Below are 22511 nucleotides of genomic sequence, written 5' to 3'. Positions count from 1 at the left end.
TGAGATCTATGGTGACATATAAAGCGGTCGCATGGGCAGCGATAGTCACTCTCTCAACAGTGCGGGCAGCGCTAATTAAGCTTCAGCACATAGCAAGGGGCGATGCGGACCTGCCTTATAGCTACGATGGATGTGATGCTTGAGCTGACACCGCTTCACTAAGTTATTCACAATTAGCAAAGCGTACCTTGATGAATATTACCAGGAGAGGCTTCGCAAGAGGAAAAATGATGCCATCTAAAAAAATCGAATTGCTTAGGCTGTAGCTCCCACTTACCCAGCTACCCAGAAATGATATCATAAAAGTCATCAAATTTTAAAAGATGTTCAGAATTGAGCTGGACGATAAGTTAAACGGGAATATACCTGTATTTGAAAAAAATGTTCAGGAGTGTACCCTGCACTGGTACACATATGGCTCGAAGACCCCAGAAGGAACAAGGGCTAGAATTAACGGCCTTCAAACCAAGCGCTCTGTGCTGGTGTATAGTTTTCCAAGCGCTGGTGTATGCCATCTGTCCATGTGCCGAGATAAACTTAGACAAAAACTTTCGGAATGAGCGAATTGCCATTCTGAGCGACAGTCAGAAGACACTTAAGGCCCTATCGTCCTGTGAGATCAGGAGAGCAACTGGGAACAAAATAGCGATCGTATTGGCGAGAGAGGTTGCGGCCTTGCCTTCAATACGACCCGAGCCCTTCCTTGCTATGGGACAACACACCATCAAGGAGAAGCTTTGGAGTGAAGAGCTAGGGTCAAGGGAGGTTTTCTTAGGTGAATGGGTTTAAGGGGGCAAGTGACTAGGTGTTAATATCAAGGTACTCTATATCGTCTGGTGTAATAAAAAAAATTAGGGTCAAAATACCTAAATCTTAGTCCAATGAGAACAGGAAAGCTGATGTGAAGGTACTGAGTTGGTTCCACCTCCTTCTTCTTGGAGTCCTCCACCTCCTCCAAACAGGGCTCCAAGTAATGTCTAGTCTCACCGCATTCATACTCAGTGGACAATATACGGTGGGAACACCCACAAAATTAAAGAACTCTGGCTTGGTTAACCTTAGAAACTCTCTCGAGCGATTCACCCGTGACCAGAATAAACTCCTCCTTGACGCGAAACCCACCCTTCTAGGAGCACATCACAGGTAGTCAAGAGTAAGTCAATCAACTCATTCGCGGAGAAACTACTCCACGGATCCCCTGTCTAACTAGCACATCCGCCCAGCAGTTTCCCGCAATGATTCTGTGACCAGGAACCCAAGTAAGCCTAATTCGCCACCGAATTCGGATGCGGTCGAAAGGGAATTCATGCACTCACTGACCAGTTGGTTCCAAGTCCTTAATTGCCTCGTATTGCTTACTAATTACAGTATTTACCATAAGTATGTATACATTTCTCAGTTTATAGCTTCGCAGTTTTCTCGCTGAGGTTTTGTTTTTCGGGTGTGTGTGCGCTCGAGCAATCCAAATATGATGCAACTTGGCAATGCTCTTCTATTTACTTTGCTTTCTAGTATTTTATGCCTTTACTTTCTTGTTTGTCGATTACTGCAAAGGAATGTGCAAACTGCGCTTGTAGATAAAGACTTTGTATGTTGCGTTGCTTCGCCGTTCATAAATAGTTCGGAATTAATTTATAACTTTTTGGGCGTGACGAAATAAAAACAATTTTACTTTTTAGTGAAAAACTTTTTTGTACGAATATTCGTTATTATTGGTATTATTTATTTGCCAATATTTCGACTTATAAAAGAAGTCATCTGCAGGAACTCTTGGCTGTGTCTGGTCGACTGTTTTTCTGCTGGGCAATTTTTTTTTTTTATAAAATTTCCTTACAAAACAGTTGGACGTTTTTCCAAATGTATGCAGAATTTGTACACAGATACGAGGTCTGGGGGTTCGTTGTTATTACAGCAGTAGCTAGTAATTTTCCGTGGTTGAAAGTATACCCTTAGCACAACACCGACGGCAGAAATGTGTCTCCGCCTGAATACGCTTTATTCTCATTGATCCGCTAGGTGGTAATTCTTTTTCTTGATTGGCGCGATAACCGCTTAAGCGATTTTGTCCGAGTCGTTTCTATCTCGTGCTAACCGGCGCCATTTGGAAACACCAAATGAAGCCAAGACCTTCTCCATCTGATCTTTCCAACGCAGAGGAGGCCTTTCTCTTCCTCTGTTACCTCCAGATGGTACCACTTCGAATATTTTCAGAGCCAGAGCGTTGTATCCATTCGGAGGACATGATCCAGCCAATGTAGCCGCTGGATCTTTATTCACTGAGCTATGTCTATGTCGTCATAAAGCTCATACAGCTCTGAAACCTCGTTTAGTACCAAATGGCTTGGAGAGGTCCTTCCCATTTCTGACGGCGCTGTTCGTATTGAGCAACGTCATCTTGCATGGCCGTATTAGTTTTGCGGGGATACCAAATTGAGACATATAGGCAACTCTTTTTCGTGCTGTCGAATGCAGGTTTAAAATCGACAACAAGATGATGTGTGTCGATTCGTCTTTCATGGCTCTTTTCCAAGACTATTGTGAAATCTGGTCGATTGTCGATTTTCTAGGTCTAAAGCCACACTGTTAAGGTCCAACCAGTTTGTTGATGTAGGGCTTCAATCTTTCACATAATACGCTTGCTAAAACCATTCCAATTCGCCATGCATGCTTTCATCCCACCATATTGTGCATGTTTGAATAGCTCAGGCGGCAGTCCGTCGGCTTCCGCAGCTTTGTTGTTCTTTAGCCGGGTCATCGCTTCTCACCTCGTCATGGTGATCTGGTTATCAATAATATCTACGATAATTTGGTGCCACAAAGAGAATACGAAGGCACAATTGCAAAGCTCGGCTAGCAACGGAAAACTTCCGAGTGTATTTCTGCCATAACATCAAGACGCATCAACTGGAGCTCGGCCACAGCCCCAAAAAGAGTGAAACCAACGACCAGGAACCCACCACTAACTTAGAGCTTAATGATGGAAGATTACCAGGCTTGCTATTTAGCTATGGTGAAAAAGAAAATTGTGAGGGGAACTTCGGCTGACACTTGGGGATTCGGCAGCCGAATTCTACACGACCATTTCACATGTATTCACACACTCATCCAATCAGTCGTTGCTCAGAGGGCAACGAAGAGCCATTGGTTGACTTTTTTCTTCGTGTATCACCAACACAATCTCAGTTTTTTTGTAAACACACCTTTTTTTTGTAAACTGACCTCAAGTGAAGTCAGGCTATTAGCTGATTCTGTCAAATTCGCTCAGGTCGAATATCAGTCTGTTAAAGAGATATTTTTTCACCATGCTTACATCTGGTAGGCTATGACATAGTTTTGTGCTTGGACCTCTCCAAATGTGAAAATTTATGGTTTGTGCCCTCGTAAAAGAGGTGTCGCTGCTTATACTATTTTTGTGTTCGCTCTAGTAATATATTGGTGATTTGAAGGTGTATATGTGAGGTCTCGATCGCCGTAGTTGACATTCGTTTGAAGCGTAAAGATCCTTTTTTATCTGACGTCAAAAATGTCTACGTTCGTCCCGAAGAAACAGCGTTTGAGTCATTGAAGTCATGCTTCATTATTGTCTTTTAAATAAAGGTGCAGCTGAAGCGTGTCCCCACGTAGCCACGCTCCATCAAATACAACTTTTAAATAGTGGTTTCGACGCTTCCAAAGTGGCAATTTCGACGTGTTTGATAAAGATCGCGAAGGGGCTCCGAAAAACTTCGAAGATACTTAACTACAACAATTATTGAATGAAGACTCATGTCGAACTCTTGATGATATGTCTAAAAAGTTGGACGTTGACAGATCAACCGTCGGTAAACGTTTGCACGCGATGGGAATGGTCCAGAAAGCAGGTAACTGGGTGCTGCCACATAAATTGAAGGAGAGGGATATCAAGAGACGTTTGGTGACGGTGAGATGCTTTTTGAACGGCAGAAAAAAGGGGTTTCAGCATCGCATCGTCACTGGCAATGAAAAATGAATCTATTATGATAACTCTATGCGTTGAAAATGTTGAAGCCTGTCAGATGAACCAGGTCCAGCGACAGCAAAAAATAATATTCATGCTTCAAGGGTTCTGTTATGTTGTGCATCTGGTAGGATCAGAATCGTGTCATCTATTATGAACTCCTTAAACCATCTAAATCCATTACTGGCGATCGTTGCCAACTGCAGCTAATCGAGCTCTCAAATGAAAGCGTCCGAAATACGACGGTAGACATGGCAAACTGATTTTGCGCATGACAACGCCAGGCCACACGTTGCTAAATCGTTCCAGAAATATTTAGAGGGACTGGATTGGGAACTCTTGCCCTACTCGCTGTATTCCCCAGACATTCCTCCTTCGGATTACTATCTGTTCCGATCAATGCAGCCAGCCCTGATTGGAGAGCGGTTCACTTCTTACGAGAGCATCGCAAACTGGCTCAAGTCAAAAGAACTCGAATGTTTCGTCAGAGGAATTGGTATGCTGCCTGAAAGATGGAGCAAAGTTGTAGCTTCCAATGAACTTTGGCTAAGAACGAAAAGGAGGGAAACTTATTCCCATACCCAATAAAAAGCGATTTTTGAATTAATTTTCAGTTGTAGAAATATTTTTATGTGAGTAAAGAAACTCATTTCTCGATTAAATCACTATTCCCCCGATCTCAGCGGTAACCTGCCGCCAACGTCCTCTCTTTCTTCCGCAGCATGACATTCCTCATCTTACCAGTTATTTTATGGCCTCGGTAAAATCCACCTGCTTTTTTATCTGTAGGGGACAAATGTTTCAAAAATTCATAAAACACTTGAAAACTCCACAGTTGATAACTTATCAAAGTCGTCAGGTGGTGCAAGTGTTAAGTCACACAAAACGTAAACTCGTTTCCAGCTGTTTATTTGCTATCGCTCAGTGAGCACCGTTAACTAAATTATCTATTTCTTTGTTTATACTTTTTTTGCAGATTTATGTGCTAACAGCGATTTTGCTGCCCTTTCGCGTAGTCGGCTGTGTTCTCTCCCTGCTATCCGCTTGGATGTTTGCCTGCATCGGCCTGTACGGTCTGTCCATTGATGATCTTATGGCAAAACCAATAAGCGGCTGGCGAAAGTAAGTTGTGTAGAAAAGCTTCTGTTTTTTTTTCTTGTTTGTTTTTAATTTTTAATTATTAACTCTCCTCTATTGCTTAGACAATTTCAGCGCGTCACGTCTGGTGCTATGCGTTTGCTATTCGCGTCTGGCACCTTTTACAACGTCAAGCTGACTGGCCAGCGTGCGTCACCTAAACAAGCACCCATTATGGTGGTAGCCCCACACTCGTCGTATGTCGATTCGATTATTGTTGTAGCGACTGGACCGCCGTCGATTGTGGCAAAGCGCGAAACAGCCGATATACCTCTCCTGGGCAGTAAGTATTGATTTTGTGGAAATATTTATTTGAAAACGAATTTATTTTCTCAATATTTTTTTTGTTTGTTTCGAAGAAATCATTAACTTTGCCCAACCCATTTATGTGCAACGCGAGGATCCGAATTCGCGTCAGAATACGATAAGGCAGATTGTGCAGCGCGCACGCTCGGAAGATGAATGGCCACAAGTGGTAATTTTTGCCGAGGGCACTTGCACCAATCGCAAGGCATTGATTAAATTCAAGCCTGGTGCTTTCTACCCCGGGGTGCCAGTGCAGCCAGTGCTATTGAAGTACCCTAATAAATATGATACATTCACATGGACGTGGGATGGTCCGGGCGTGTAAGTAATCCAGTGAATTTTATGAGTTAATTATTTAATATATCCATATTTTCCTATTTGGGCGCACCAACTCAATAGAGTATTATAGCTTTTTACAACGAATGACTGTTTAGCGGCCTAACGGAATTGAAATAGATACTAGGTTGTTCAATAAGTTTGCGGTTTGATAAGAGCGGACGTTGCTACTAGTCTAATTTTGTTTTGTTATATTGGCACACTTTTCATACGAATGTATGCGATGTTTTCTTCTTCTTCTTTTCTTGACATAGAAGGTGCATTTAATAACGTTAGCACTGATGCTATCCAACGGGCGTTAATAGACTTAGGGGTGGAAAATTGTATCAGCAATTGGATCATCTCTATGCTAGAAACCAGGATAATTAGAGCTAATATGGGCAATATCAACATAACAAAAAGAGTCCAAAGGGGCACTCCACAGGGGGGAGTATTATCTCCACTCCTCTGGTTATGCGTTATTAGTAAAATCTTAACAAAACTTAATGGAGGAGGGGTAAAAGTGGTCGCGTACGCTGATCATGTGGTGTTAATGGCATCAGGACATTGTCACATCAGTGGGATCATTCAAAGGGCGCTAAGCGAGCTTAACTCTTGGGTTACAGGCTGTGACCTAAGTTTAAACGCGCGTACAACAGAACTCATGTTATTTACGACCAGATATAGGTACTAATTTTTACTCTACCAAGCATTCACGGACAAACCCTCTCACTTTCACCCAGTGCAAAGTACTTAGGGGTAATTCTGGACTCCAAACTTAGCTGGAAATTAAACATTGAAGAACGGGTAAAGAAAGCAGAAATCGCTTTATATGCCTGTAAACGTATGCTGGGAAGAAGATGGGGTCTTCAACCCAAGTATACATTATGGTTGTATAAGGCGGTTATACGACCAATTTTAACGTATGGCTCTGTAGTTTGGTGGAAAGCTTTAGAGAGAGAATACAACATCAAATTACTTAGCAGAATACAAAGATCAGCCTGTGCAATAACAGTCGGTGCGATCAGACCATGTCCTAGGGAGGCCCTGAACGCGCTGACACACGGTAGAATTACATATAATATCAAGAAGATGGCAACCATGAGTACATTTAGGTTAAATGAAGCGGGTCGCTGGAAGGAAAAAGCTCATGGCCATGCTAGTCTATTACTGCGATAAACCCAGTATACCTCGAAGAGGACTGACTATATCGTCCCGACGGTGACATTCAACTGAAATTTTGTCAATCTCTTTCCATCTCGGAAAGAATGGAATAAAGGATTCTCACTAAAAAAGTTTGACACTACAGTCTATACAGATGACAGTAAAATGGATTGTGGTGTTGGAGCTGGTATATATTCTCATAGACTTAAAATTGAAAGATCTGTGCGTCTCCCTAATGCTTGCAGTGGCTTTCAGGCGGAAGTACTGGCAATTGGGGAAGCCTGTAGGCTACTAATCGCAGATCCCTCTTTTAAGGGCAGTATCGCTATTCTTTCGGATAGCCAAGCTGCAATCCAGGCACTGGGTTCAGCTACAACAACCTCTAAAGTGGTGGAGCAAAGCAGGAATATCCTCACCACCTTGAGCGAAAACCATAAAGTTACCTTAATCTGGGTCTCGGGACAGCGGAGCATCGAAGGTAATGAAAAAGCGGATGAACTGGCAAGAAGGGGATCTGCCATGAATAACGCTCTTGCAGAACCGGTATTCACACCACTAGGTGCAGTCAAGAGTGCAATTTCCCTAAAATACCTTCGAATCGCAGATTGTAGATGGAGAGACCAGACAAAATGCAAAATTAGCAGAACGTTATGGCTCACCTACAACCTTAAGCAATCCTCAACATTGATCAACATGAAACGACGGGAGGCCTGGAGACTAACGGCAGTCATAAATGGCTTTTGGTCTGTGGGAGAATAAGCAGCCAAAATGGGCATCCCTCACAACACATACTGTCACAGTTGTAAACAACCGGATAAAAAGGAAACAATCTTCCATTTCCTCTGCGAATGCCCTGCCCTATGGAAGGACAGAATGTTAACCCTGGGTAAACCGTTGTTCGAGAGTCTGGAACAGCTATCTGGCTTAGATGTCAACAACCTGATAAGGTTCCTGAACCGCACAGACTGGATATAGTCATGCTGTAAATAACTGGGAAACAAGTTGGTAACGAGGATGTTGCAACAAAATGGTGCGGAAGCGCTAGTTGGATTCTGGAAGAATCACCACTTAAACCAACCAACCAACCATGCGATGTTTCATTTCAATGAAAGTGATTGAATTTTTATTTTTGGAAGGAAATTGATGAACGAATGTTGAAGGTTTATAAGTACTTTTCGCTTTCCGCCATCAATTAATACAGCAGAAAGATGGGTTGCTCAATTTAAACGTGATCGTACAAGCCTTAAAGACGATCCACGCCAAGCACGTCCAAAAACAGCTACAAATTGGAAAATCGTCGTGACTGAAAAAGAATTAGTAGAAACCCTAGACATCTCATTGGGCAGTGTAGGCAATATTTGGACTAAAGTATTGGGTTTCAGAAAGCTGTGCACACAATGGACCCCGCATTCACTAACAATGGAACAAAAACACATTGGAATGTCACTTTCTCAGCAACATTTAGAACGTTTCCGAAAGGATAAAGTGGGTAAAGTGTGTTTTGTGCGTCAAATCACCACTATGGATGAGACTTAGGTCTACCACCAAGATCTTAAATAAAATCAAGAGGTTACAGAGGCTGGTGTGAACCTGGTTCTTCGGCTCCAAAACGAGTTCGTGTCCAGAAATCGATAAAAAGATGTTGTTTTGGGATGCGAAAGGAAGTTTGTTTGTGGATTACTTGAAAACTGATAAAACAATAAACTCTGAAAAGTCTTGTAACCTTTTGAACCAGCCAAAGGAAAAAAATCGTGAAAAAGACCCAGTTTGCAAAAGAAAACAAAAATATTTTTCATCCGAACAATGAAGCGTGTCACAAGAGCATTTTGACTATGGCTAAAATGCATAAATTAAAGTCCGTATTGTTGGTTTATTCATCAGATTTGATCCTTGGCGATTTCCCTCTGTTTCCAAACTTAAAAAAATTCACGCTTGGAAGCGTTTTTCATTAAATGATGAGGCCATAACAGCTGTATTTTGCAGTCCTTCCAGATTCCCACTCCAGGGATGGAATTCATTAATTCGAATCTCGTTGGAAGAAGTGTTTTGATGTTCAGGGTGACTATACTGAATAATAAGGAATATTTCAAACCATAAAGTTGTGATTTTCTTATCGAACCGCAAAACTTATTGAACAGCCTAGTATCTATGTTTTTTTAGGTAAATGTTTATATTATGCTAACGACGTAATAAAACTCGCCCAAACTTGGTACACTTATTGCCCTTCACTCCATTTCTTCTTCTTAATTGGCGCGATAACTGCTTACGCGACTTTGGTTGAGTTTAACAAAGCGCGCCAGTCGTTTTTTCTCGTGCTAACCGGCGGCAGCTTGACGCATCAAGTGAATCCAAGTCCTTCTCCACCTGATCTTTCCAACGCAAAGAGGGCCTTCCTATTCCTCTGCCACCACCAGCTGGTACCGCATCGAATACTTTCAGACCCGGAGCGTTTGTATTCATTCGGACGACATGACTCAGCCAACGTGGTCGCTTTGTCGTTATTCGCCGCGCTATGCCTATGTCGCCGTAAAGCTCATACAGCTCATTGTTCCATCGCCGGCGATATTCGCCGTTGCCAACGAGCAAAGGTCCAAAAATCTTGCGCAGATCTCTCTCTCTCTCAACCACTCCAAGCGTCGCTTCATCGGATGTTGTCATCGTCCAAGCTTCTGTGCCATACGTTAGGACGGGCATAATGAGAGCCTTGTAGAGTGTTAGTTTTGTTCGTCGAGAGAGGACTTTACTGCTCAGTTGCCTTCTTAGTCCAAAGTAGCACTTGTTGGCAAGAGGAGGGATTCTACGTTGGATTTCCAGACTGACTTGTTATCAGTGTTAATTCACCTTCACTCCATTTATATTCAACTAAAATGTTATCGAGATGGAATAAAGACTCACGCTCACTTTTAATGTGCTTTTTGTTACTGTTGGCCTGATATAAATCCGGTTCGTTCCTGTAAGGTAGAATCGACTGTCGTGGGAATTAAATTCCCGTCGGTCCGTCTGATGTAAAAAGCTATAACTCCCTTTGTCCATGTGCTTGTTTGATTCCAAAAATTAACAGGCAATTAAAATATCTAAGGTTCGGTTCGTACCGGAACTAATCACTTCCTTACCTATTTACTGCTCTGTTATTATTTTAGATATTTTTACCTTATTGATTGTTTAGTTTAATAAATAATTTTATAAATTGTTTTTATATATTTTACTTAGTCTCAAGTTGTTGTGGTTTACAATGGCACAATTCTACAACCGTTGCGAAATTGAATTTTTGCCCGTCTACACGCCATCGGAAGAGGAAAAAGTTGACGCGAATTTATATGCGCAAAATGTGCGCGAAGTTATGGCCAAGTAAGTGCTCAAGATAACAGTATTTTTTCAAGCGTATTCGCAATATAAAATTATTTAATTGTTTTATAAATATATATAATATTTAATTGGAAAGGGTCTTTCAAAAGTAACGAAAGTAGTGAATAGTTCCTAGACTGTACCTCTTCTTATGTCATCATTGACATTTTTCAAGTGGACAGATGTAAAATTTTACACGATAAAACAACGCGTTAATTTTAATGAAACTTATTAGGAAAATGACCGATCTTTAAGAAAAACATTTCGCAAAATTTGTGTTTTTTTTTATGGAAATAATCGACTGAATGAGTCGACAATTCAAAGGTTGCTGAAAAAATTTCAAGAAACTGGCTCTGTCGAGGATAGAAAAAGGACTGGCAGACTAAAAATATTGCTACTCTAGCGCAAAGTGCTGTTAAGCAATTTTAAATATCGATATCTCGACGTTCTCAACAATTAGGCATTCATGAACGAATGTTTGGCGGATTTTACCGCTGGCCGTGCTCATGGTGGACATTTAAGGGGTCTTGGTGGTCTAGAGCGCGAAAATTTTGGGTATTTTCAGGAATACAATAAAAAATATGAAAAACGATATTTAAATTTGTTAGGCTTTTTATTTAACTTCTTTTACATACAAAAATCGAAGAAAAATATATTTTTTTTAATTTTAATAATTTAAAAAATGGCGATGAAATTGACCCTTCTGAAAAATTGGACCTGGACGGTGTTGTCCGTTTTGGCTCTTCTATTTATCTGAAGCACAAAAACAAAAAAAAATATTAATCAATATGACCGTGGCTATGTCCCGTACTAGGATAAAAAAAAAATTGTCTTGATAAAATGGCGCGGTTTCGACTTTGACACTCAAAAAATCGGGGTTTGTAATAATAATACGATTCTAGTACGGGCGAAGCCATTAATGTTGTGTATATTGTATTGTATATTTAAATTTCAGACGATTCGGTTGAATAGTTTTTTTTTTATGACAACACCAGGCCGAAAAAAGTCGTTTCGAGATAATTGAGTTTAAAGTTTTGAGAGTAGCCGCATGACGAATCTGACTCTGCCTGCTAAACGGCTATAGAATGGAAAATACCGGGAATATCCTTCCAAAAATTTGACAGTATATTCTTAAAAGCCTATAATTTCGAAATCAAAAAATCGATTTTTGGAAATTCTAGACCAATTTAAGAGGTCCCAAATGATGCCATTTATTACATATATTTGCTAAGAGCTGTATTTTGAATATTTTTGAAAAATAGTGCAACATGAAAAAATATAAATTTTTACATATTTTATTTTAAACCAACATCTAGGCGCGTTTTTTGAAAGACCCTTTATAAGAAAACCTTATAAGTCAAAGTTTTATACTTTGTACAAAATTCTCAAAAATTTAACAAAATTTCAAAAAAATTATCAACATTTTTAACCTTTCTTCGTTTGGAAGAAAACTTTCACCATCGTAAGCAAAAAAAAAACATACAAAATTACCAAAAATCAATGCGATTTTTATCGTCTTCAAACTTTCACTTTATTTTACTACTAGCAAACCCGTCCCCCTTCGCTGGGCACACTAAAATAGAATAGATATGGTTTAGAACAGAAAATATATGGTTTTCATATTATTTATTTCTTTATTCTTTATTCAAGCGCTTTGGCATAAACAATATTTTTTGTTTTTCTATTTGTTTTTGAGTAAATATAAAATATAAATTGAAAATCAGGAAAAAAGAAGATTGTTTTTAAATTTCAAAACAACGATCATCCATGAATTTTTCGTTTCAATTTATATGTTTTATTAAGCATTGGAGCTTTTTTAACCATTATCCATTTATATTTTTCAAAAAAAAAAAAACGAAAAAAATGGTTTTTTCCACGAACACATAATTTCATTCGGATTTCACATTAAATTCTCAAATTTCGTAAGAAATTATTCACTGTTCCAAAATCCACTCCAAAAAAATTCACAAACAATTTTTACATGTTGCACTTACGTTTTTTCCTTATGGAATCCAAATCAGAAAGAAATATTGACACATTGTAACTCACACTATCAATTTGACAGTTCAGTTCCGCCCCAAGCGTTAAAAAAGTAAGCGACATTATGGCTGGCTCAAAAGAACGTTGTACCCGTTGCCACTGCTCCGAATTACAACCAAACTTTACGAAACCCATTTTCAATACTTACTTAATAATGTGCATAAGTTTGGTTTAATTCGGTGCAAAGACACGGCGGGTCCACGTTTTGGCATATATTTCGAGACCCTAGTCATCAATAGGTATGAAAATTACCCCGTATTAAAGCACTTATCAACAGCTTTCATTTGATACCCATATTGTACAAACACAACCAAAGGTTACCCGGGTCCACGTTCTGACCTATATCTCGAGACCCCAGTCACGTAGCGGCATGAAAAATACTCTGTACTAAAGCATTCACCAACAGCTTCAATTTGATACCCATATTGTACATACACATCCGAAGGTTACCCGGGTCCGCGTTTTGACCTATATCTCGAGACCCCAGTCACGGAGCGGCATGAAAAATACTCTGTACTAAGGCATTCACCAACAGCTTCAATTTGATACCCATATTGTACATACACATCCGAAGGTTACCCGGGTCCACGTTTTGACCTATATCTCGCGCCCTATCCACCAATAGGTATCCAAACTATACGGAAACCATCTTCAATACCTTCTTAACAATGTGTGTAAGTTTGGTTTAATTCGGTGCAGACACGGCCGGTTAGCGAACACACACAAAAAGTTGACTTTGACAAATATCTTACGGAACCCTATTTTTTTCCAAAATAAAATGTAATCCGTGTTACTCTTGGATAATGTAGTTTTCGAATGGTGAAAGAATTTTTAAAATCGGTCCAGTAGTTTTTGAGCCTATTCGTTACAAACAAACAAACAAACAAACAAAGTTTTCCTCTTTATAATATTAGTATAGAAAAGTGAATGGGTTATGAAACTACATACCCATTTTTTAATTAAAAAGTTGAAAATCTTGATAATAATTATAATAATTAGGTTAGGTTAGGTTAGATTAGATGAGATTAAATTCGATTCGATTAGATTAAATTAGATTAGATTAGATTAGGTTAGATCAGATTAGATTAGATTAAATTAGATTAGATTATATTAGATTCGGTTTAGGTAAGGTTATGTTAGCCAGGTTGGCACCCGCTCGCCCTAAGGCCTATTGGGATACCTGGATTTGTTTTCTATTCCCTAACTAAGTTGCATCAAGTACTTTAGGATCATTTTTGGAAGTTAACTAGTCCCTCCATTGACAAGTTTTGCAAATCTCCCAGGTCTTCAAAGAAATAATCGCCAAGATATTTGGCACGGCTTCTTTGAAGTGCAGGACATTCACAAAGAGAAGGTGTTGTTGCGACTCAATTTCTTCTTCATCTCCACAACTGCTGCAGAAGTCTTTGGAACAGTGTGCGCAGTGACCCGTTATAACACCTGTGAGGACGCTGGTAGTTTATCTGTTGAATCCAAGCAGAAATTTTGTCCTTCTAAGATTCCTCCATTTGTGGTGCAACATCAAGACGCACACCACAAATAGGAGGGGGAGCTCGGTCCAACACCTAACTGAAGTGTACGGGCCAATTTTTTTTTTTTTTTCAAGATTTAGTTTTGCCCAGAGCGCTTTGGAGACTCTGCAGTTAGTAGTCAGAGACCACCTTCTATTACCCAACAACGTGTGGTTTTGTGTTGTTGGATGAGCGAGAGCGACCTGCATTCTTTAACACATCTTGAATTTATGCCCGTTGGGGCCAGTGCCTTGATTGCTGCTTGACTATCAACAAAGTTTGCCGGAGGTAAGTCCTGCAGTCTTATCGTTTTTGCTGCTTTGCCTATAGAGTAGATCTCAGCTTGGAAGACGCTACACCAGGCTGGGAGTCTAAAGAAGCAATTTAAGATAATTACTCCGAGTACACTCCCGATCCAGTGCCAGTGCCGCAGTCCCTCTTTGAGCCGTTTATAATAATTAATTTTATGTGAATTTTGTACAAAGTTTGAATCTTTAATTTATAAGGATTTTGTTATACAGTGAACTATAAAAATTGCAAAAATAAAATAAAAAAATAAAATAAAGAAATTAAAAAAAAAATAAAAAAAAAAATAAAAAAAAAATAAAAAAAAAATAAAAAAAAAAAATAAAAAAAAAAATAAAAAAACAAATAAAAAAAATAAAAATAAAATGAAAAAATAAAATTAAAAAAATTAAAATAAAAAATTTAAAAATTAAAAATAAAAAAAGGTTAAAGAAAAAAATTTAAAAAAAGTAAGAAAACTAAAAAAAAAAACAAAAAAAAAAAATTAAAAAAAAAAAATTTAAATTAAAAAAAAAAATTTAAAAAAAAAATTAGGAGTAAAAAAAATTAAAAAAAAAAAAATCACAAAAAAAAAAGTTAAAAATAAAAATTAAAAAAAATTTGCCAAAAAAATTTTGCGAATATTGTAAAAACATTAAGTGTCTTATTTATGTGAGCACAAGTGTACTCGTATATGCATAAATTACATCTTGGATATTTTTCTTTATTTCCCATAGAGCGCTTGGTGTGCCAACATCAGAATATTCATACGAAGATGTGATTACAATGAGTCGGGCCAAAGATATGCGCGTACCCTTCCCCGGTGATATCATCGAAATCGAGAGGGTGCTTTACGGTTTGAGGTGAGTGAGCGCAGACAACCGAGCTAAACTCAACGGAATGCTTGCTTTGTTTTCGGCTTTTTTGGTTTTTGCTCCTTGCTTTGCACTAACGGTTTATCTGTATAATTTACCTTATAATTTGCAGATTTACTTTATCAGTTTTCAACTTATTTGAAGATGTTCCATTATTTATTTATCCTTTATCCCTATTTCCTTTTTACAGCTTCCTACCGGACTCCACACGTGACCAAGAATTAGTCGCTGATTTCCTTAGCTTAAACAATACTGACCACTTAGACATATTCACCTTTGCTGAACTGCTGCAAATCGATGTAAAAAATACGTATCTACACCAGCTTTTTGCACTTTTAGATCACGTAAGAGGGTTAGGGGGACAATTATTGTATGCATTTTATCTAATCCATCTTTCATTTTGCAGCACCACAACTACACAATTAACTTGAAGAGTTTTCTCTTATGCTCACAATTTTGTAAATTGAAAAATGAAGAAATCATCGTATTTCTGCGTGCTATAACAAATGTAAGTTAAATGGTATTTTTTTATTTTCTTTTTATCTAATTTATGAATGCAGTTTGAAATTATAAATAGTGTAAAATGGAAAACTAATGTGACTACGAGCGAATGTTTTTGAATGCCGTCTTAAATACTTTCATATCGTTTTTGCCTTTCGGAGGCATTAGTAAAAGGATTAGTAAGAATGTTTTGCTGTGTGAGAGCCATTTAGTGTTGTTTACAGTGGTTTTAAAAATTCATATCACCAAAAAATGGTGATCGCAAATATTTTTCGACATTTTCGACACGGATTAAGAGCAGAATGCATCGACGAACTAAAATTATTATACGGCGAGCAAACACCTTCTTTTAGTATCTTGGAAAAGTGTTCGCTCATTGACGAATTCAGGAAAGGTCGAAAGGGGAAAACGACGACACTGTAAATCCATTGTTTCACGGGCTGTATGGCAAGTAGCGCCGTCGCCGTCTTGTGGGAACCTAATGTTGTGGAAATCATGGACTTCAATTTCCGGCATCAAAAAGTCGTTTATCATGACGCGGTAGCGTTCGCCATTCACTGTTACATTGGCGCCAGTATCGTCTTTGAAGAAATATGGGCCGATGACTGCTACTTGCTGTTCTTGAATGGATTCGGGTTGCTCTTCAGTCCAACTATTAACGTAGCCAGTAATCTAATAATGGATCTCATCGCTGAACACCATAAGTTGGCCTGAGTGCGCAATGAACCCTTTTCACAGAGCGTCGATTTCCGTAATACAATTGTACGATTTGTAAACGTTGCTGAGGCATATAAGTCTTTCCATGATGAAAAGTCATTTAGTCTGACAGAAGTCACGGGTGATCTGTCAAAAAACCCTATTGGAAAAAGTACCGCCAATCTGATTACCCTTTATACTCTATTTTCATTTCTTTTGCCAGTCCAGACCGGTGTTGCACACAAAAGGACCGAGATGGCAACCCTACAATACAGTTTTTTTTTTTTTTGCTATGACTAGGGCCACCGTTGTTTGGCATTATTCGTACCAGACCCGACGGCATACTCGATGCCTTCTTCACAGCATATTCTAGACATGCTAATAGCGCAGATCTATTTGTTCATACCTAAGTGTTCATACGTTGATTACGTATCATTTTATTTTCCCGTCAGTAAAAACCAGGTGTAAAATACAATGTGAATGCGATCATACACTAAAGCAAGCGTAAATTTAGATTTAGATTTAGATTTATTGGAGGTTTGTACTTCGACTCCAAGGTCTATTCATCACAGTACCTCATCCAGACCCAGTTCCCTTAAAAGAACTCAAGATAATGCTGGGTTGGACTGAGCCAATACATGTTTCTGAATTTAATATCGAGTTGCTATCTTTTCTTCTTTACGTGAGAACTCCATCTGAGTCGTGTTATGAGTGGAAGATATCTTATTTTATTGTACGTGAAATCAATTCAATTTCATTTAGTTTTATGCGCCAAGTAACTGTCCACTCATAGATTCTGCTTAAATGATTTTGAAGATTTGCAATTGACTCAATTTGTGTATTTCCAACTGACAAGATAACGGTGTCGTCTGCAAACGTTGCTATGACGGAGTTCGGATTGGTAGGCAAATCGGATGTGAAAAGATAGATAAAGGATGGGCCCCAGAACGGTACCCTGTGGGACACCAGCTTTAATTTCTTTCAGGTCAGAATACGTGTTGTCGTATATAATTCGAAAGAAGCGATCGGATAGATAGGATTTTAAAATGTTATAATATTGAATTGGTAATAGCTCCTTTATTTTGTTGAGCAGGGCATCGTGACAAACCTTAACGAAAGCCTTGGATACATCTAGGAATACAGCCGAGCACACTTTTTTCTCTTCGAAGGCATTTTCTATAACTTGAGTTAGCCTGTGAACTTGATCGATTGTCGAATGTTTTGGGCGAAAGCCAAATTGATGCGCTGGTATCAGATTCCTCTGCTCAATAATATTGTTAAGCGTTTGGCAAGTAGTTTAGTCATAATTTTGGTTAATTTAATTAGAGTAATTGGTGGGAGTTGTTTTAAGATTTCCCCGGTGATGCGGTCAAAGCCAGGTGGCTTATTGGATTTTAATTTTTTTATTTCATCACATAATTCAGAATTCATTACAGGAGGAAAATCGTCGTGATCGTTGTGATAACATGATTCCATTTCAGCCGCTCTTGATACGTCGTATGGCTTGAAGCTATTTTCAAGGTATTCAGAGAAGGAATTAGCTTTCTCTAAATTGGTTTTTGCCCATGTGGTATCTGTTTTTCTTATTGGTGGATATTGTGTAGCTGGTTGTGGAAATCTTTTCGCGCATTTCCAAAGTGAGTAATCGGTGCTGTGTTCATTTGTTAGCCCTTTTAGGTAGTCACTATGAGAGCGGGTTTTAAAAACCTTTATCTTTTTGGAGAGTTCTTTTGTTATTTTATTTAAAATAATTTTATCAGGTGGGGATCTGGATTGCTGCCATCGTCGACGTGCTTTGCGTTTTTCTCTAATAATTTCTTTTATTTCTCTAGTGTACTTATGTCCCTATACTGAGATAGTTCTTACAGAGCCGCTCAAGTGAATGGGTTTGAAAATTATTTCTTGTATTTTTTCTTCTCTCTTTGTTCCTATGGCATTTTTTCCTTCTTTCTTTTTTGTTTTGAACATTCATTTGTTTACTCATAATAGACATAAAAATGTAACTGGTTCTATGCAACGGTAAATCAGAATTTTGCTTTCATCGTGGAATTCGCTAAATGTGTGGTCTATTTATGGCTCATCTGATTAGGTTTGACAACCTTGACTTCACTTTTTGATTGACCGCGTGGTTGAAAACATATAATGTCTTTGGTCTACTTCAATTTAAAGTAATTGCTATTTTTTTTTTTAATATGGGTCGGGGAAAATCTTTAACCGATTTTGAAAAAGGTCAAATTAAAGGCTATATTGAATCTGGCCTAAAACATAATGAAAAAGCAAAGAAGATTGGTCGAAGTCAAAACGTGGTAAGCAATTTTCTTCGTAATGAAGCCGATTTGCGCGGGATCACATGACATGGAACAAGGAGTGGAAGGCTGTGGTCTTCTCCGACGAAAAAAAGTTCAATATCGACGAACCGGATGGCTACAACTAATAGGACTATGAATAAGTTCGTGCGGTTTTTTTTCGAAATTTGAAACTTTATTGACGTAAAATGGTTACAAATTTAATATTCAAAATATTGTCCATCGCTTACTACTACTTTTTCCCATCTTTCTGGCAATTCACGGATTCCCTTTGTGAAAAATTCGGTCGGTTTTGCCGCAATCCACGAATCGATCCATTTTTTGACTTCATCGTAATTACGGAAGTGCTGGTCAGCCAGGCCATGTTGCATCGATCGGAAGAGATAGTAATCGGATGGCGCAAGGTCTGGACTATACGGCGGGTGGGGTAGGACATCCCATTTGAGCGTTTCTAAGTATGTTTTGACCACTTGTGCAACATGTGGCCGAGCATTGTCATGTTGCAAAATAACTTTGTCGTGTCTATCGGCGTATTGCGGCCGTTTTTCTCGCAGTGCTCGGCTCAAACGCATCAATTGTCGTCGGTAGACATCCCCCGTAATCGTTTCATTCGGTTTCAGTAGCTCATAATACACAACACCCAGCTGGTCCCACCAGATACACAGCATAACCTTCAGGCCATGAATATTCTGCGCCGACGTCGATGTTGAAGCATGGCCAGGGTATCCATACGTTGCCCGACGTTTTGGATTGTCGTAATGGACCCACTTTTCATCGCCAGTCACAATTCGATGCAAAAAACCCTTTCTTTTGTGCCGTTGAAGCAGTTGTTCGCATGCCATAAAACGGCGTTCAACGTCTCTTGGCTTCAATTCATACGGCACCCAATGGCCTACCTTTCGGATCCTTCCCATGGCTTTTAAACGTTTGGAAATGGTTGATTGATCAACTCCCAAAGTTTTTGCAACCTCTTCTTGCGTTTGAGCCGGATCTTGATCGAGCAATTCCTCCAATTCGGTATCCATGAACTTTGGCGGCGCACCCTCGCGTTCTTCGTCTTCCAAGCCAAAATCACCACTTTTAAAGCGTGCAAACCACTTCTGGCACGTTCGCTCAGATAGAGCATGCTCACCATAAACTTCCACCAAGATACGATGACTTTCGGCTGCTTTTTTCTTCATATTAAAATAATGAAGAAGAATTCCCCGCAAAAACACATTATTTGGCACGAAATTCGACATTTTCAAGTGTGGTAAAAATATTGTTGTTTACGCTTCAAATAAAAAACTTATACTGACGTTTGTGCCTTACGACAGTAGCTCTCCAATGAATGTTTGGAAATGTGGATCGATGGAATAATAATCAAGTTACGCCATCTGTTGTAAAACCGAAACGAACTTATTCATAGTCCTATTACTATTTTCACGATGTGCGAAAAGGGGAATGCTTTTTGACTCCTGTACAGGAGGCGTAATGGTTTGGGGAGCCATATCGTTTTATGGAACTTGCGAGCTGCAGCTTGTTTCATCAAAGATGAATGCAAATGTCTACAAGACTGTGCTCCAAAAGGCTTTTCCCCAGTTTTTCGAAATTTTTGAACCTATTCAATGGACGTACCACCAAGACAACGCCCCCATCCATACAGCCCGGGTTACAAAACAGTGGATTAAGGACCAGAATGTCAACTTGCTCGAGGGGCCGCCATACTCCCCAGACATAAATATTATCGAGAACATTTGGGGACTTTTATCCAGGAGAGTGTATGAAGGGGGAAGACAGTTTCAAGACTCAGCGACCCTGGTTGAAGCGATTAAAAAAACCTGGTCAACTATTTCACTGAGTGAAATTGAAAAATATTACGATTCCTTATCAACTCGAATGTTTGAAATAATTAAGAATAAGGGTGGTCATACCAAATATTAAATAATGCAGAAATAGTGTCTTTTATTATTTAAGTTACCAAGTGCTATGAAATATTGCTGTGAATAATTTTTTTTTATAGTTTTGTTGGTCAAACCTATTCACTTGAGCCAAAAATAATATAGATTTTCAGCTATGTTTTTGACAATATAATAAAAAAAAATATAAAAACCAAACCAAAAAACAAAAAACTTTTGTATTTTCTAACAAAATTTACTTAACAAAATTTATTTGGTTTAAATCCGAGTGCTCGTTATGAAGATATTATGTTCTAAGTTTAAAAAAGAAGTCAAACCTATTCAGTTGAGCGGTACTGTATAACTGGGGTACTGCCCCACGCTGCGCGTTGTATGCTGTTTGACCTCATTACTATTTATTTCTGAATTGTCTTTATCATCCGACAGTATCTTTCTAAAGTTATCCCAGTCAGTGTATTTATTCGTTAGTGTAAATTGTGGTTCCTTGGTAATTACACTTTTATGTATTGTTAAGTATATTGGGGAATGTTCCGAGTTTAAATCTAGTCCACTTTCTATGCGCATATATTCTGAAGAAAATTTTTGGTTAACATAACAATAATAACATTTTTTTACTCTTCCTCCTCCAGCTCTATGCCGAGTCGTCGCAACGTATTACCCGCCAAAGTTTCGCTCGCATCCTGAGGCACACGGGAAAAATGACGCCGGAAAAGTGTGATGCATTGTTTTTCGCAATCGATAACACGAACAAAGGCTGCATTGCGTTTGGTAAGTTTACACTTCCGCTTGCTAATGAAGTTATATTTAATGATTTGTCTGCTACTTTTCATTTCCATATAAAGGTGACTTCGAGCACTACACCAAGGATCATCCGCAGTACAAATTTCTGTATAAGAAACAGGAACACCTACGAAGAACGCAGGCGGGTGGCAACGTTAAGAAAACCAATTAAAAAGTGGACAAAATAAGATGAAGAAAAAATAAGCGCTTGTATATGCAATTTGTGGGTGTATGTGTGCGTGTGTGTGTGTGTGCCAGCTGTCATGGTGTATGCGGCGTTGAGATGCAACTTGAAATTGATAATGGATTTTAGTATTAGCAAAATACGATGACGCATGCATAGGTGAAACAACAGTTATATTCATTTAATTTCGATTTTTTAAAAACTTTATGAAACAACAACAGCAAAGTGACAAAGTAAAAAGTAAAGCATTTCTAATAATTGTAAAATTATAACTTGAAAAAAAAAAATAAGATGTAGAAAATGCAAATTCAATATTTATAACAAATTTATTTGTTTTCATTAGTTTAAATTTGACGCTTGGCATGAGATAATTGATAAGAATAAAATGTTGTTTTAAATTCTTAACGCAAATGTTGCGCTAATTTAAGAAAATCGAAAATTGAGGTTATGAAGTGAAGCAAAAGGGTTAGAGATGGGGATTACTCAGAGTTGGGGGTAATGGATTAAATAAGCAGGGCAATAAGCGGATAGTTAAAACACTGAAAAACTGAAGATTTATTGGTCATGAAGCCCTTACTTTAACTACAACTAAAACAAATTAGTGGTAGTGCAAAATGCCCAACTCTGTTATCCTGGTATCATCACTATCACCAGCTACGCCACCTAAAAGTAACAGTATCAATGTCAGCCTTGCTTTGCTCAATGTGCGATTCAGTAGCTTATTGCATATCCTCATTTAAGGGCATTGGATTTTATTTATTTCAAAGAAAAAAAAAATACAAATTACTTTTGCTCGTTTTTCAAATACTGTGGCATTCAGCATTGATGGCAAAAAGTAATGCAAGTATAAGAAAAATAAATAAAACAAAAACGATATTTATTCCTTTACTAAGTATATTTAATGTCAATTTTATTAATAATTAAAAATATACTTACGATGTGTGCTAAGTTTTAGAAATGTAGGCGTAATTTGTAGTTGGCCAAATTTATTATGTAATAAGGTATACTATATTTATGTACATATGTGTGTGTGTGTAGGCACATGACAACAGATTATTGTTTATTATTTACTAGGAATACTAGAAAAAAACCATTAAGTATACATTCAAGCACTTAAAAATATTATATTAAATATACAGTGACGGTCAAAAGTCTACATACACCCCTCATTTCCACTGGATTGAAAGTTCAA

General features: G+C 38.4%; 1 protein-coding gene across 4 annotated transcripts in view; it reads left to right on the top strand.

The window, feature by feature from the left end:
- Positions 1 to 22117, top strand: part of LOC128856999 (lysophosphatidylcholine acyltransferase) — a 39243-nt gene extending 17126 nt beyond the window's left edge. For all 4 annotated transcript variants that reach the window (XM_054092501.1, XM_054092500.1, XM_054092498.1 and 1 more), the window contains 9 exons: positions 4953 to 5098; positions 5179 to 5396; positions 5473 to 5740; positions 10109 to 10246; positions 14817 to 14942; positions 15145 to 15298; positions 15361 to 15462; positions 20985 to 21123; positions 21198 to 22117. In XM_054092501.1, coding sequence (XP_053948476.1) covers positions 5025 to 5098; positions 5179 to 5396; positions 5473 to 5740; positions 10109 to 10246; positions 14817 to 14942; positions 15145 to 15298; positions 15361 to 15462; positions 20985 to 21123; positions 21198 to 21307 — 1329 coding nt within the window. In that variant the 5' untranslated portion in view covers positions 4953 to 5024 and the 3' untranslated portion in view covers positions 21308 to 22117. The remainder of the gene's footprint in view (positions 1 to 4952; positions 5099 to 5178; positions 5397 to 5472; positions 5741 to 10108; positions 10247 to 14816; positions 14943 to 15144; positions 15299 to 15360; positions 15463 to 20984; positions 21124 to 21197) is intronic.
- The last annotated feature ends 394 nt before the right edge of the window (positions 22118 to 22511 follow it).

This window comes from Anastrepha ludens, chromosome 3 (genome assembly GCF_028408465.1).
Source record: "Anastrepha ludens isolate Willacy chromosome 3, idAnaLude1.1, whole genome shotgun sequence".
NCBI lineage: Eukaryota > Metazoa > Arthropoda > Insecta > Diptera > Tephritidae > Anastrepha > Anastrepha ludens.
The sequence above is the reverse complement of the archived record's forward strand: the minus strand, read 5'-3'. Positions and strand labels throughout refer to the sequence as shown.